We start from the raw sequence: 17687 nt of genomic DNA, 5'->3' as shown, positions 1-17687 counted from the left end.
GTTTTGGAGTGGCAGTGATTTGCAGCTGGTAATGGATGGTAAAGAGGTTCTATTGAGTAAGATAGTGGCCTATCTTAAAAAGAATTTAACAAATGAACGTGAACTAGTTCGTTTTTAGATATGTGAACTTAGTTCATTTTTAAAAAAAAAATGAACTATGAACATGAACTAGTTCATTATCATCTGTGTGAACTGAACTTTGAGCTAGTTCTTTTTAAGTATGAACTGGCACAACACTGTATATATATATATACAGTACAGACCAAAAGTTTGGAAACATTACTATTTTTAATGTTTTTGAAAGAAGTTTTTTCTGCCCATCAAGCCTGGATTTATTTGATCAAAAATACAGAAAAAACAGTAATATTTTGATATATTATTACAATTTAAAATAATTGTTTTTAAATGTATTATACTTTAAATTATAATTTATTTCTGTGATGCAAAGCTGAATTTTTAGGATATATATATATATATATACAGTACAGACCAAAAGTTTGGACACATCTTCTCATTCAAAGAGTTTTCTTTATTTTCATGACTATGAAAATTGTAGATTCACACTGAAGGCATCAAAACTATGAATTAACACATGTGGAATTATATATGGAATTATATACATAACAAAAAAGTGTGAAACAACTGAAAATATGTCATATTCTAGGTTCTTCAAAGTAGCCACCTTTTGCTTTGATTACTGCTTTGCACACTCTTGGCATTCTCTTGATGAGCTTCAAGAGGTAGTCACCTGAAATGGTCTTCCAACAGTCTTGAAGGAGTTCCCCCGAGAGATGCTTAGCACTTGTTGGCCCTTTTGCCTTCTGTCTGCGGTCCAGCTCACCCCTAAACCATCTCGATTGGGTTCAGGTCCGGTGACTGTGGAGGCCAGGTCATCTGGCGCAGCACCCCATCACTCTCCTTCTTGGTCAAATAGCCCTTGATGCCTTCAGTGTGACTCATAGTCATGAAAATAAAGAAAACTCTTTGAATGAGAAGGTGTGTCCAAACTTTTGGTCTGTACTTTATATATATATATACACATATACCTCTACATTTATTTATTTTTTTATGATTGTCTTATAGTGCCCTCTTCAGGGCAAGATGTTAGAGACACAGTGACAGCTGGGTTGACTATGGGTTGGAAACGTTCTTATTATTGATATGCTGTAACGTTTGTATCATCATTATGATTATGATTGTTATATTTTGTGATATGTTCAGTTCAGTTCAGTTCAGTTCATGTCTTACATGATGTGTGCTTTAATTCGTGTGACGTATTTATTCAGAACCTACCTTCAATCCAATTTTTAAACATGGCTCACTAGTTCTAATATAGTGTCCAGTAAATACATTTAAGAATGCTATACGTAATTGGTCCAGATGAAAATCTCATCTGTGTCAATACAACTTTTTTAAAGCGTACTCAATCATTAATTTGTTACTTTGGCAGCGATTTTAAACTTACACTGACATCTTGTGACGTGAATGCAAAATCACAACATGTCAGTATTGGTCACCGAGGCGATCTCCTGTATACTATTCATTTTATTTTTTTATTTTTATGTTTTTGTAAGTACAATAATTTGCTACATCTGTTGTGTGTGGAGGGAGAATGTTTTATATATGTAGCCTTGTGTTTTGTGTCATTATAACAGATGTAGCACTTCTGGACGAGTTGACTGAGATGTTTAAACCGTTAATGAGATGGTTTTGGACCATCAGAACAACAAAACTGACTGATATGCAAAAATATATAAATATATAAAAATTATTTTTTACTCATCCTCACGTTATTTCAAACGTGTTTGACGACTTTTGCGGAACAAAAAATTGTTTTAAAGAATGTCTTGGAACATTTAAATAATATAGTCTAAAAAGTACTAAGCCTAACATTTATAGCACAGAAAATGGAATGGTAGCTGCTTAAAAACTGTAAAGATGTTTCTTTAAATGTAACTAGCCATGATCTGTTGACCTTTTTCACATTTTGAATATACACCACCAGATGGCAATAAAACATTAAGAAACAGCTGAATGAGATGGCGTGACAATCCTGTTAAATACAATCTGACGTGCTAAAAATGCAAACATATCTGTTTCCCAGACAGATTACAGTTCATATAGATGTGTATATAGAGATCATTCTGTTCTCAGTATGAGGTCACAACTTTGTCTGTTTTCTTTTACAACAGTCCAGTCTTTTTTGTTGTTGTTGCTTCAAGTGTTTAATCATATAAACAGTTTCCAGTCTTACACTGTATTTGTTCTTGGAACAGTTTTCCCTGTACACGACATATACGTGCACACAATCACATTTTACGTGAGAGGAGCTCTTCATAATCCTCCCACACTTCGCCTGAATCGAATAAAACTCGGCACAGTCCATCACTCTTTTGTCATTTACCTCGAAAAAAGGTTTTTGGGTGTGCTGGTGATTCCCTTAACGGGACTCAAACATGGTTTTGTGGAGGAAAGCGCACCTGTCTCAACCTTCATAATGCTGTACAGGCCCCATTGTCACGTTCACATGGGACGCCTAAACAAATGATAAACCGCTGCACGGTTCCCTCCAAGGCAATGACTGAACAAGGTCATATGAGATATTGTGCATTTGCTCCAGGCAGATCCCAGAGATCATGTATTTGGATACTGCTGCATTGGCATAGAAAGGGACTATTTTGTATGCAATTAAGCAAAGTTTGTGTAAATGAAAGAGTAGGAGGGGAAGCATTATTATAGGTAATGGACTGGTATTTATCCTAAAGTGAAGACAAAAAGATAAAACACATTAATTATAGATTTGTTTCTTATAAACATGAACATTTTTCACTTTACATGGTTAATTGATGGACTGGAGTCATGTGTATTACCTCTGATGTTTTTATCAGCTGTTTAAATTCTCATTCTGACGGCACCCATTCACTGCAGAGGGTCCATTGGTGATCAAGAGATGTAATGCTACAATTCTTCTTCATTCTGTTCTGATGAAGAAACAAACTCATCTACATCTTATGGCCTGAGGAAATTGTACATTTGTTTTGATTTATTCCTTTACAGGTGTTGTTCACTTAAACATTTTTTTGTTTTATGCCATTTTTTGATGATGTTGACTTTCTTCTACAGAACACAAAATAAGATACTTTTGGGGGTCCAAAACACCACGTTCTGATTAAAACAGATGCATGTTTGGTGTAACTTACTCTCTGGCATAATTTATTTGAATTTTCTTAATAGCCGACCATCCTACTGCTTGATGTACATCTCTGGAGTCAGACTCCCCTGCTGTGAATATGTTAGACTGATTGCGATAGAAAGAAAAAGTGGTTGCACTGTTCTTTGCTGTGTGAATTTAAATTGGTATGAAAAATGTTAATGGATCAGCGTGTGGCTGTCTTCACCTACCATCCCTGCTGGCTGTGGGACATGGCTGGACCTCCGGCAGTCAAGGTCCAACTTGGCTCTGTTACTTCCATTCATGGCTCAATAGGTAGTCCTTCCTTTTGTGAAGCCTAAACAGATGAACACAAATCCATCCAACCTGTGGGACTGCGAAGATAAGATGCTCCATAGCTCGTTGGGTTCATAATTGCTGTTGTTAGAAGACTGGAAATCTACAGCACGGAAGTCTGCTTAGTTATTAACATAGTTTATTTAAATTATATATTCAGTTTTGACAGCTACACATATGAAGCCTACAGCAATGGCTGTTATCTAGGCGGCCTCAGCAAACTTCCAAATTGACCAAAATATTAAAAATAATTATATATATATATATATATATATATATATGTGTGTGTGTGTGTGTGTGTGTGTATATGTGTGTGTGTGTGTCAGTGTGTGTGTGTGTGTGTGTGTGTGTTAACTTTACAAAGTTACATTAGAACTATCTTAAACATAACTGAAATACTAAAAAAAAAAAAAAAGATAAAATGCCTTCAACCTATAAACCATAGCATTTGCCCCTCTGGCTCTTGCTTAGACTGTATTTAGGTTTACACATGCACAAACACAGGTCAGTATGTTTTAGAGAATGCATACCTTTTCCCCTAATTTATCAACCAATAGAAATCACATCATTAATTCCCCTCTTTATTATGGAAGCTGTCTTTAGTAGCCAGGCTAAAGAGATAATGATGAATAATGAAGTACTGTTGTAGCGTATACTAAACACCATGATTCGAGCTCATCTTCTCCAAAGTCCCGCATGGGGGCGTGGTTCGCACACATTCAAGTTCACTACGCATTCTCGAGCGCCAGAAAGTGCGCTCGGAGAGAAAGAAACATCGCTTCGAACTGTTTATCCTGACGTCAGTTTGAACAGCTCGCACTGCCCCCGTATCACTTCGCGCGACTGTGAACCGAGCTTCGGCTGGATTTTGGGAATCGATGAACAGGAGTGAGTCCACAACTTTACAATCCAAATTACTGGAGCCACTGAAATGATCTCGGCTTGTTTTCCTAACTGGACTAACAACATAAAATGAATACCTGCGCATTTCTCTTGATCCTGGCCGTTCAGATGCACGCCGACAGTGTAGAGGGACCAACAGGTAAAGTGCCGTTTTGTCTAAGTTACAGAGGCTGCGCACTTTCAAACTTGTGCGTGTTTTGAGGATATGAAAAACATAAGCTTGTTGTCTTGACAGCAGAAGAACCCTGAGTTGTACTTTGAAGCCGATAAACTTTTCTGATAACGGAGAGATTTGGTCTCGGTTGTCATAAAACCAGTCAAGATGACACCAGAAGCTAAAAATGAATGGGTGTTTCGGGCTGTATTATTTATTTGGCATGATACTTCTGCTTATAAATTCCATCAGTTGTCCAGATTGACGTAATTCATAGTGTGTATCTTTTAATTTTTGTTATAGTATTTTTCATTGAAAACACGCCTGGAAGAAGTTGTTCTGTATAAAGTAAACAAGTACAGTCTCATCTGTGAAGCTTTAATCACTTGGTTAAATTAATGAATCGTTTGTGGCTGCATCAGACATGTTATAAATGCAGTGAGGTGGCTCATAAATGTGTGTTTTTAATAACAAATTCATGTCAGAAGGATTTACCGTGAGTTTAATTTTAAAGTGAATTAACCACCAGGCAGCATTTAAGTTGTTATTATTTTTGTTTTTTTTACTGAATCATCTATTCAAATCATCTGGTGGGCTTTCGTCGCCTAAACTCATTAGGCTATTTGTTTATCTACGAAAGAAACATCACACACGTTTCACCAGAATATATTTTTATTACCTCACAGTGGAGTATATGTGCAGAGTAGTACGAAGTACAGTGATGTAACCTACTGCGCTCTTTATTGCTGATAAAGCGCTCGCATATCCGGTTATGCTTATGAATGATCACAGCTTGTTTATGAGTTGTTCACGCACTCTAGGGTCAAAGAGTCTATTATCTCTTGTTCAAATCATGTTTTTTAATCTGTTTAATAACAAATCTCTCTTTTTAACGCCCATCTTGAGTTTGGCGCCACTCCTCTTTCAATAATAATAATAATAATAATAATACTGTATAGGAGATGGGGAAATAAATAGTTGGTTTACTGGTCTTGTCTAGTTAAAGAGGGTCTGACCAAGCTTATGTTAATCTGGTTTAGCTGTAAGAGCACAAAACCAGCCTACTGACCAGTTAAGCAAACAGGTTATTCATTTATTTACTTATTTGCAATGTAATGGGAAGATTGGGCTAAATGTACATTTTAATTAAGAAAATATACAAATGCAAATTGTGCACATTGAAAGGAATCATATTTACCATCTAATAGTCTTTTTCCCTCCTGAAAAACAGCTGCTGGTGGTGTGCTGGTGTTAACTGGTTCAGGCTGGTCTCCCAGTCTGGTCAAGCAGCACACTCAACTGGTTTAGCTAGAAGGCCTTTAACACCTCCAAAACCAAACAATAGACCCAAACCTGACCAGACATGAAGACCAGCAAACCTCTGTCCAAACCAAAATGTGCATTTTTACTTTACATTATTTTCCATTATTTAGTTATCTGTGTTTTTTAAGATGTTTTCATCATGAGGAGTGTTGGCTGTTCTCCACAGTTTTTGATTTCAGGATTTACTGTCCTTGTAGGCATAACCCGATCCACACACACACACACACACACACACACACACACACACACACACACACACACACACACATACACACACACACGAGATTATGAACAGCTTCCTCCTCCACACTGTCAGTGGGCTGCATGAAGACAGAGCAGATACAGGGAAACTGAAGGGTGCCACGTGTGGTTGCTCATAATGGACCACTCCCTCTGAGCCAGGCTATAGGAAACATGTCACATGATTCGGCCAAGAAACTTTTCAAACAATCATGATCCGTTTGAGGAAGCTATTGATTTTCAGTTTACTAAATGACTTCCATTTAGCAAGCTGTCAGGTAGCTGTAGGATTCTGTAACTACTGCTGTGGTCTTGCATTCCCTCTGTTCTTCAGCTGCAGTCTAATCTTAGTTTCTGTTGGTTTTTGGCCTGATTTACACAGTGTAATCCACCCTTATTGTGTTTGACTGTTGTTTCCGCCATAGTTTTTTCTGCTTTTGTTTTGCCATGGCCTGGTTGACAGAAGGCAGCGATGACCTGATGTGTTGAATACAGGCATTGTAACCAAGTGTCTACTTCTACATTTTTAGCTCTTCACACATTCCCTGTCAAGCTACATGCTTTTCTTTTATGAGTTGTGTATCGTTATTTTGAATTTGTAATATGATAGTAATGAATGGTTGAACTTTATAAGCACTGATGACTTAATTAAAAAAGAACTGAATCGTTTGTAAAAATGCATAAAAGCACAAAATCCTTCAACATTCATATAAAAGTATTTTTTAGTAGGCCTATTTATTTATTTAAAAAATACCTACATATATTTTAAAGCAATGCACTGGTGAGATTGCTTTGACAATTAAAAAAGCACTGGGATCAGTAATGAGGTTAATAATTAAGGTTCAGATTTTTTTTCTTCTAACTTCTGAATAGCATAATGATTGCATAGCTGACCTCCAAGTGATTTTACCTTTCAAGGATATTTTCTTTAGTTTTGCTGTTCATAACCATGCAGCTCTTGAGGAGTCTGCCGTTGCTAAGCAACCATGACCTGCTCTCTCCATGAAGACGCGGAAATTTCAGCAAAGGATAAATGGATTTGTAGCTCTAAAAATCGCTTGGAGTAGCTCTGCTACTAAATTTATTTCAAAATGGCTATCCATATACAACTATGATCAGCTGTTCCTTCATCTTGGCTGAGCTTTCAACGTTGTTACGGGAAAGGATGAAGCTGATTGGTTAGTTCTTGTCACATGACCCGCGGTGCGCTTGCGGCATTCTGAAAAGTTTAAATGTTTTTAACTCGATGCGGTCGCTTCCGCGTCGCTTCCATTATGAGCGCGTATACCGCGCGGCTACATTGGAAATAATGAACTTGAGCGTGCAAAAGATGCGATATGTGAACGGCCCCTAACTTCCTCACCTTTTCCGTAACAACGTTGAAAGCTCAGCCAAGATGAAGGAACAGCTGATAGCTGTATGTGGATTTTTAAATTAATTTAGTAGCAGTGCTACTGCATGCAGTTTTTAGTGCTGAAAATCCATTTATCCATTGCTGAAATTTCCGCGTCTTCATGGAGAGAGCAGGTCATGGTTGCTTAGCAACGGCAGACTCCTTAGGAGCGCAAGTGCCCGAAGGCTTTGGGGAAAAAAATCAGAAAGCGGCGTGCCTAGCGTTTTCCACGCGTTTTTAGACGCGATATGTGAACGGCCCCTTACAGTACGAAAACTCCTGCTTAATACAAAGAGTGACGATGGCGGCAAAACGTTCCAAAGTGTGGTTATACTTCACTAGAGTTGATGCAGACAACACTGGTTGTCATAAGTGCAACTAAATTTTTGCATGTAAGGGCGGAAACACAAGCAATCTGTCAAAGCATCTTTCAAAAGTGCATTATGTGCAGACAGAGAAATGCAAAGTTTTCGACTGCCTAACACAACACAAAGTAACACAACACAAAGTACCGATAAGAATACCGCTAAAGTACTGGACCGTTAAGCAGTATCGGTAAGAGTAGTAATACCATTAAAACCTTAACGATACCCATCCCTATTTGTGAAAATGGCAACTTTTGTTCATTGGCGAAGTGCAGGCTTGATAAATAGACTTGGCTCCGATATCGGACTGTCACTTAGAAGGGTAAATCTTTTCCACAAGCTCTTGAATTTGAAGACCTTTTCAATATGTTATTAACCATGTTTGTAAAGGATGAGTTTCTGTCCTTCCCTTGTGCCTAATTGGCTTTCTCAGGTGTGCTGGACTCTCAGTCTTGTAGCTTAGTTATAGCTTAGACTGCAACAGTTTCTTGAAGTACAGAGCATGGCATGTGCATCAAGGTGGTTTCCATTTTCTGGGATCCACTGCAGCAGCACTGCAGTAGCTGGGTGAGTCCAGAGCATGGAAAGCAGCTATCTTTCATAATGCCACAATCGTGGTCATGATGCAAATTACCTCAGGACATGAAACCTTCTTTGTTTGCTTGCAAAGGTGTTTTTTAAAGGTAAATCATCCAATTTCTGTGCTATAATGTGACCTAGTGGAATTGTAAATATAAAGCATATTTGTAAATCCCCTTTACACTCATCAAGCCCTTTTAATGCATTTTTATCATTCTTATCCTTACAGTATCTTACTATTTTATCTCCATCTTGTTTTAAAACACTTACCTTTGTATATGCCATTGTCTGTCTATGTGTATTTTGGCAAGTCTTTGAATTTTGGCTTACGCTTCTATAACCGTATCAGAATCAGCCCCCCCCCCCCCTTATTTATCAGCCATGTACCCACACAGGCTAAACACCCACTGGCTCAGCCTGCTACAATCACCACTCCCCAAACTGTCACTATTAGTTTAGCTAAAGTGATTGATGGATCTGAGCAGACTGCTCTAAATATTTTGTTAGTGCCTGGGAGGCTTAGCATTTACATTTTTCGGGAGATAACCCCTTGAATGGCACATTTAGTCAATGGACAACTCTGTTAAGAAAATGTATTTTGACATAAACAAATCTTACAAACTTCAACTTCAAAGGAATGTCACCCCAAAATTTCCTGATTATTTACTCAACCCCAGACTATGCAAGAAATGTAGCGAATCAGCTCAAAGGTGAAATATGAATAATCAGTCATAACTAGTTCTGATGAACTATAAATATTTAGATCCACTGTAAGTATTTACTTGACATCTCAGTGTCAAATGTCTGTTGGTTCTAAGAACTTTACTTTCCTGTTTAAGGAAAACAATGTTCTTACTGAACAGTACTACTCAGAGCATGTAGGAAAAATCTGCAAGATTAGGGACTCAGGTTATGAACAAACAATGAAAGTGTGATACAAATAAGACTTTATTAACTGGATAAACACTTAAACTAATCTAGAGAAGAAAAATAAAGACATGGAGCTATGGTACAATTTGATATTCAGCAGATGTTGAAGGAAACCTCAGTTTCTTAGTTCAAACACACCTTTGTAAAAAGGTGCAAATGATACTTATTGTATCAATTAATAAGACTAAATTGGATTCTTGTCTGTCTGAAAGGGAGTCCTGATGGAATCTGAAGGCTCAAGTTGATCTTTGCTGAAGTTGGTTGATGAAAAAGAACCAGTTTGAGTCAGAGGATCTTGAAGTGGAAAGACTAGGCTGAAAGCCTGGCACGAGCTTAGCTTGGGTTCTTGGGTATCTTTGATGGCCTGGGGGTGAGTGAATAATGAAGAAATTTTCATTTTTTAGGTGAACTAGTTCTTTAAGGTGGCTCATAAAGGATGGTTTGCTGTGAAGTTATGAAAGTGCAAATGAAGTTTCAGATGTTTTTCCACACTGATTACGAGATAATGCAGCACAGAACATCAGTGAGACTGCCCTGGTGCCCAGGTGTAGGCGGGAGACCTGATAGGAGGGCTTGGATATCTTGGGCACTCAGATATTATGCATCAAACAGTTTAATTAATCAGAATCAACCTGACATCCAAATTCTTTGACCTAAGCTAATTGCAGAGTACCTGTAAAACAGGAGGCTGCGAGGACCCTGGTGACCAGAATTGTATTTCCTTTGTAATTAAGGAAATTGCATAGCGCCTTTCATTTATTTTATTTTTTTGCACTTCCATCTGCAGTGGAATCTCAAAGGACATTTTCTTTTTTCTTTTCAGTCCTGACTGTTTAGTGCCACTGAAATAATCAGGAAATGTGAAAAGCAACAGCTGAGAGCGCTCATTCCCCCAGCATCAGAGGCAGTCCGTCTCTTGTTGAGAAATGTTTTCTTTGGACTCGCCTGTCAAACTGCTCTGGACTTATAAGAGGTATGAGGCTGGGACGGGAGGGGGTTTTGGGAAAGGGGGACTGCCAGAGGGCTCTCTCCTCCTCCTCTTCAAACGCCAGAGCTGTACAGTCAACATCTGATGGGAAATGAGCATACGACAACAGAGCGAAGCGGTGCTGGCTTTTCCTTTTGTTGTTTCTGGAAGGCTGCTCAGTTCCTCAGTGATTTATCTACGGATTAAGGAAAAAAAAACTGTTAAGGGGCCCCTGATGGAAATTTGGCTCAGAGAGGATCCGAGACTGGTGTTTAGATGTGAAAATGACAGACTCATCACAGACGCCAGAACAGGAGGGCACTTAGAAGCCTCGGCTTGCCCTCAAGTTTTGTGAGTTTTACTCAAGGAATTGCTCACCTCGGTTAGAATCTCCCACGTTAAATCCTGCCTACCCAGGTGCAGCTTTTTTGAATTCATCTTGACAGTGTGCTCTATGATTTGTTCTCCTCCTTACAAGCAGTAATGCCCTAGGCTACATTTCTTTCATTTTCATTTTCAGGAAGCTTTTTTGCCTTAACTTTGTTTAGCATCTGTTGAGCTGCACCACATATCAGAGGACTGCAGGTGTTTACATTGTGTGGGTGGTGAATAATATACTTTATTTTTAAGTACAGTAATTTCAGCGGTGATGGTAAACAATGATTGAGACCAAAGGGTGCCTCTGCAATGGCTTTCTGAATTATACCCCCCCAGGGGCACAAAATGAACACCTGCCATGTGCCAAATGCAAGTCAAATTTTCTCATGTTGTAATGAATTGAAATTTAGAAGCATATTTCCGTTTGCAAAATAAGCAATTGGGTCAGACTTCACCGAGCATGTCAATATACATTTATGTTGTTGAAAGAAGTCATTTATTCTCACCATGGCTGAATTTATTTGATAAAACAATACAGTAAAGTAATCTTGTGAAATATTATTACAGTTAAAAATATAATTCAATTCATTCATGTGATTGCTAAATAGCAGTCATTTTGGAGTTAAAGTCTAACTTCTTTGACACCGATATTTCGCTTGCCTTTACTCATTTTGATCAGTTTAATCCATGCTTGCTGGATAAATATGTAGCTGTCTTTTAAAAAAAAACAGACTGACCCCAATTTTATATATTTATTTTGTATAGAGTTTCTGTTTCTTGTGTGCCATATACACTTGTAAAATGCAGCTAAAAATTGGCTGGTAAGAAAGCCTAGTAGAAAGCCTTATATTTACATGTTGGATGTTATTTCAAACTTCGAAGGTGCTGATTGTCGATAACCTTATGGCATCATTATTGTCTGATGGCTCTTAGGTGTATTTTTGGAGGAACAGTGGTTGGTCTGTGATGGAGGTTAGGCCTTCTGAGTTCAGCACTTTCTGCTGTTCTGGCCAACTTTGCTTTTTCAGGTGATTTTTCTGTCATTATAAAAGCCATCTACCAGTCACTCATGAGTCCCTCTCAGCTCCTGAAAGATCTGCTCTGAGAGATGGCACAACAGCCAAGGACATAACTGCATGGAGCATTTAAAATAAAAAATGGCAAGATATCCTCAATGGACAGCTAATTAAGGTCATTGAGGTAATGTTCAATAGAAACATTCAATGATTAAGGTTGTAGAGAAGCAATTTACCACAAAAAATTGTTTAACTCAATTACTTTTAAGATGCTGGGAGACTTCCGTTCATCCTTGCTTTACAAAGGTGAGGAACATGAAAGTGCATAACGCTTTGAACCTTTTCTGATTAATTTTCCCTTCACTTTTTTGTATTGTAACATAAATGGAAAAAATTGTGACATAAATGGATGGATTTAATGTTCTCAATAATGTTTGCCATCAATTTAATGTTTTAAGATTGATTTGAACTATAGTTACATGTGCTTTGTGTTCTGTTAGTATATAATTAATACATTTGTAATCTACAATAACTATTAAGAGATCTTCAGAGATTATTGTTTTTTCTGAACATCCCTCTTCTGTAGTTGCAATCCTCAGCAAGTCTTTGTGCTGGTCTTTTGTCTTCATGACCTGTTTTGAAGGTCTCTGCTTGTTCCAGAGCTGTCTTATAATCTATGTGGTCTGGTGGCATTTCCTTTGTACCTTTTCTTTAAACAAATGGGGTGAGCTCTTGTCAGAATAATTTATGCGATTTGCCAGTTCCTGGCAAGTACAATGATCTGAGGATGCAAATGTCCTCTCAGTAGAACAGACCTTTTGTGATTGCATGACTCATTTTTCATTCATTCATTCATTTCTTTCAAACCTCTCCCTCTTTTGTTATTTCCTTCTCTCTTAATGCAGTATTTCCCAGACTGTATACAAAATGGTGATGATAAGACTGTTTATGACAAAACTACCCATTTCCCTGACCATTTAGGTTGAGTTTTAGATTGAAATATCATGTATTGTTTTCTCCCCTGATTAGCATTTAGTCTGTTTATATTGGCTTTTGTGTTATGACTATGCGCAGCTACACACAGCTGTCACATAACTCTCAGGGATGTACTGATGAGGTTTGTGGTGGAGCTCTGGAGGTTTCTGAATTTCATCTTGGCCAGACTGGAGAGATTTACACCGGCCTTGCCCTTATTCTCCATACTCAGTCTCTCGGTGGCCCCGTCCAGCAGAGATTAAAGTCCTATTGATCCATGAGCCCAGGAAAGTCCATTTCACTAAGACTCCATCAAACAAGGAGCCCCTTTATGAAACATGTGTTTCTGATATAGATACATGAAATATAGTAGGTGAAAGCCATCCAGACTCATACCTGGACTTATATGAACGTAATGTGATCATAAAATATCTTACTCGTCGTGTTGTGGAATCCTCAGGGAAGGATTTCAAATACGTTTGGATTTCCTTGTCTTCCCTTTAATTGTATTGAGGGAAATGTGTTAATTTTATTCACTAGGGATACTTCGATATAGAAATGTTGGCTGATTTTATAGCTAATAATAGTTTTTATGTTTTTGTGACCAGTAAGACCCATACACAATCCATGTCTCCATACAGAGCCTATATAATAGAGCTATATAATATAATTTATAAAGAAATCGGATATATTATTTAATTATTGATTTAATTATTTATATTAATTATTAATTTCTTGAAAAAGCTGCTATTTATTTATTTAATTATTTATTTAATATTTTAATTAAAAAATATATATTTTTAAAAGAGGTTATGTCTGCTTTCAGTATTGGTTTAATTTATCTTATTTTAATCATTTTACGAAATGCTAATAATAACCATTTCTGATATAATCATGATATATTGTGCATTCCTTGTCATTTTTGACTGAATTCGGAAGCACACAGACAGACTAATGCATCTTCATTCATCTCTATAAATATCTCCAAAAAGTGATTCCAACTTCTAGAAACTCTGGCTCTTTCAAGCAATTATTGGCAGTGAGCACGAGCGCAAGATCACAGATGCAGTCTGTCATGTTTGTTATATCTCATCATAAACAATCCCATCTGGTCGATTTCTTTCTCTTGCTCTTTCTCATTCTCACACGCTTCGTGACACCCTAGCAGAAAGTTGCTGCCCGTGCTTCTGGGCACAGTCTGCAGCCTTTGTCACTCCCCCCAAGATCCTATGGGAAAGTGTCGAGTTACATAGTCTCAGGCATCGATCTAGGAGTAGATTTAGTTTGAATTTCAGAAATCTACCAGATTTGTTCTACTCTCATCATATGACGTGGGGTCAGGAGTGGATGTGCGCCAAACCTCTCGGCTATTTCCTTCTCTGGCACGCACACGGCTTTAGCTGCAGCACTCGTCATCTTTCTTGATTTTCAAAAAATTGTCTTGTTGCCCAGTTACAGTCAGCCATTGTTAAGTTGCACACCATTTGCAGTCTTTAGTTTTGCTGTTTAGTTAACACTATGTAATACGAAACCACCAAATGAGCAACAGTCCTTTCCAATGAAGTTTCCTGTTACTGTATAGAAAGTTATAAGCCTGCATAACAGGTTCTCTGTCTGTTTTTATTTGAGATATAAAGTCAAGCCAATGTTTTTACTAGTTGGTGCAGGATAACTACTAGTTCATTTATGTAAATGAGGATAGCAAAATAAAGTAAACTGTGACACATTATACCCAAAAATTCTTCATACAGTGGACTACCAGTAAAAAATGTGGGACCAAAAACCATGTTTTGCTTAAGTGTTATTTAACATTATCAAGATGAATTTATTCTGAGACAGTTTAACTTTGAGCTGTTGTCATATTTTATTACCATTTTCTAAACATAAAAACTGTGATAATGAGTGAAATGTTGAAGTTGTCTGAATAAATTTTGGTTTGACTGTATTCATATTTTGATCTAAAAATTAATTGATAAAGCCACTGCATTTATGTATTTATTAAAAACCTTACAATTACACCCCCCCCCCCCCCTATGTATAGCCTATTCATATTTTGAGCAAAAAATGTATTGAAAAAGCAAGTATTTAATAAAAGCTATATATTACAGTGACAGCCCTGTTTGTCTATGTATATATTTTACATATGTATTCGTATTTTGATTGAAAAATGTATTTTAACGTTCTAAAGGCAAAGTGTACTCAGGGCATGTCCAAATTCACTTTTACTATTTCCATTCACCGGGGCACATTTTTTTAATGGGTTGTCCCTATTCTCTTAAAGGGATAGTTCACCCAAAAATCAGAGGGAGTGTTTATTACCTTTCTGGACATGGACAGGAGACCGTACACACAGTTTCAATGGAGGGACTGAGAGCTCTCAGACTAAATCTAAAATATCTTAAACTGTGTTTCGAAGATTAATGGAGGTCTTACGGGTTTGGAACGACATGAGAGTTATTGATGACATAATTTAGATTTTTGGGTGAACTATCCCTTTAATAAGTAATGGTCGTAACGTTCAATACACCAATCAGAGTGTCATCTCCCATTCCCTTTAAGAGCAAAATGCGACTTAAACTACTTCAGTCTGTGTGCATTGAATTTATTTAATACACAAGTTTCACAATTTTTGTTGAATTTCTGAAATAAATGAACTTTTCCACGGTGTTCTAATTTATTTAGATGCACCTGTGTCTATTTTTTTTTAAATTTTATATAATGACGAATACCGATGTTGTAGGGCTGTCACGATAACCGCAATATTGTAATACCGCACTATTGACAAGCAAACCGCAGAGCAAAGATAGCAACCGCAGAAACCACGGCAACCGCAGCGTTCAGTTTTTTTTTTTTTTTTAATGAGGCTGTGGCCTTCTTGTTTTTTCAATTTGTCACTGTGCATTCAATGTTAAATAAATTAATGATACAATATGGTTACGACTGTAATTTTCTCGCGAGCCGTGGTAGCTTTATGGTGCTTCGTTTGTTTTGAATAGGCCGGCTGAAATGATGGGAGGCGCTCGATCTCATCACAAAACCCAATGTCACGTCGCCAGTTTGGGAACATTTTGGCTTTCAAACCAATGAAAAGGGCGAGTCAGCGAATATAGATGAGCCGATATGCAGAATTTGCTGCAAAAAGCTTCCTGTGACGCAGCAATACATCTAATTTGAGGTCATCGGGACGTTTTCTAAAACGCTTAGTGAAAAACGCTTAAAGTGGTTTAATGTAGCCTACCAATACAGTGATATTAACAGACCAAACTAACTAAACTTCATATTAATAAAGTATATTATCTACATAAAATCAGATGATCCCTGAATATGAATTCAACGCGTTTAATAACACGTTAAGCCTTTTCCTCTCATAGAAAACCATCATAAGGCTTAACGTGTTATTATACGACTTGCATTCATATTCAGGGGTCATCTGTCTTTTTTTTTATAGATAGTATAATTTATTAGTATGATTTTTAGTGAGTTTGGTCTGTTAATATCACTGTCTTAGTACATTAAGCCATGTTAAGCGTTTTAGAGTGTCCCCTGTCATCCAGCGCAGCTGCCCCCTCATCAGATCGCGGAGCAACATCAATAAGAACAGCTGAGACCGGCCGACAGTTAAGAGTAGCTGAAGCCTTTGCGAAATCTGTCAAATACAGCCGTGAAAGTAACAGGCATACCTGCTGAAATCATGGACAACCTCCGCATCAGTGCCCATACCCAAGAGAGCATGAGCAGATAACGAGCTCACACACGCTATCTGCATGAGGAGTGCATCTCCAACTCCAGCGCGAATCCACTGTCCTGTGGGCCAGTGGTGACGCGATAATCAGTCTAGATTTCCGCTGCTGTCCAAAGTCGCGCGCAAATACGTGTAATACATGTTAGAACTGTAATACATGTTGTGATCTTTTTAAAAAAAATTTTTGTAAAACGCATGTTCTTGTTGCTGTTTGGCATTTAACAATAAACAAAAAGTGTTTTAAAATGTGTCTCTCTGTCAGTTAAAAAAGCAACAATATATGCTACATAACTCAACGATAGAGCTTTGTATGCAGCAAAATCAGGATAAATTAGGTATGTAAAAAAAAAACGGCGGTAATACCGCATATCGCGCTATTGAGCCACCCATAATAACCGCAGGGCAAATTTCTTAATTTCTTAAGTCCTACAATGTACTCATGATCATGATATATTGTGCAACCTAGGGCTGCGCGATATTGGGATAAAATGACATTGCGATATTTTATTTTTTTCTGCGATATATATTGCGATATGAAATCTAATCAAATTTTTTCTTACAAACAAAAATGGGTTGAGCACACTTACATTCTCATTTTAAATGATTTAAACATCGACACCATCGTGTCAATTGATTAATATGCGCGAGGGAGAGAGAGCAAGACCGCACTCGTGTTGTTTGAAGATGGTGAGCGTGCGGCCAGGCGTCTCTCTCTCTCTCTCTCTCTCTCTCTCTCTCTCTCACACGCTCTCTCACACGCTCTCTCTCTCGCTCTCTCACGCACGCTCTCTCTCTATCTCTCTCTCTTTCTCTCTCTCTCTCTCTCTCTCTCTCTCGCGCGCGCTCTCTCTCTCTCTCTGCCCTGTCAAAACTTTCACTCTATGATGGTTAAGCTGTGCAATTAATCCGCGAATCACATCCGTCAAGGGCCGGGGAGCAGCTGGCCCGTACAGTTAATGAATAAGGGATCAACTACGACAGCCTACATCGCACATCCTGCGATGTGACTATCGTGGATTCGTAAATCGCGATATCGATGCTTAAACGACACATCGTGCAGCCCTAGTGCAACCCTTATTATTTCTGCCTAAATATATATATATATATTTTTTTAAGCACATAGACAGTCTAACTTATCCTGTTCCACTTCTATAAATATGTCCAAAAAAGATTTTTCAGCAACTGTTTGCAGTGAACAGGAGCATTCTCATGGG

General features: G+C 37.8%; 1 protein-coding gene across 12 annotated transcripts in view; it reads left to right on the top strand.

The window, feature by feature from the left end:
- The first annotated feature begins 4278 nt into the window (after positions 1–4278).
- LOC132103229 (receptor-type tyrosine-protein phosphatase U-like) overlaps positions 4279–17687 on the top strand; it is a 199738-nt gene continuing 186329 nt past the window's right edge. For 9 of the 12 annotated variants that reach the window (XM_059508167.1, XM_059508164.1, XM_059508163.1 and 6 more), the window contains exon 1: positions 4279–4550. In XM_059508167.1, coding sequence (XP_059364150.1) covers positions 4481–4550 — 70 coding nt within the window. In that variant the 5' untranslated portion in view covers positions 4279–4480. The remainder of the gene's footprint in view (positions 4551–17687) is intronic. The other 3 variants (XM_059508166.1, XM_059508165.1, XM_059508160.1) reach the window with 1 other exon arrangement.

This window comes from Carassius carassius, chromosome 24 (assembly GCF_963082965.1).
Source record: "Carassius carassius chromosome 24, fCarCar2.1, whole genome shotgun sequence".
NCBI classification, from domain to species: domain Eukaryota; kingdom Metazoa; phylum Chordata; class Actinopteri; order Cypriniformes; family Cyprinidae; genus Carassius; species Carassius carassius.
Note: the sequence above shows the minus strand (reverse complement) of the source record. Positions and strands in the feature narration are given on the sequence as shown.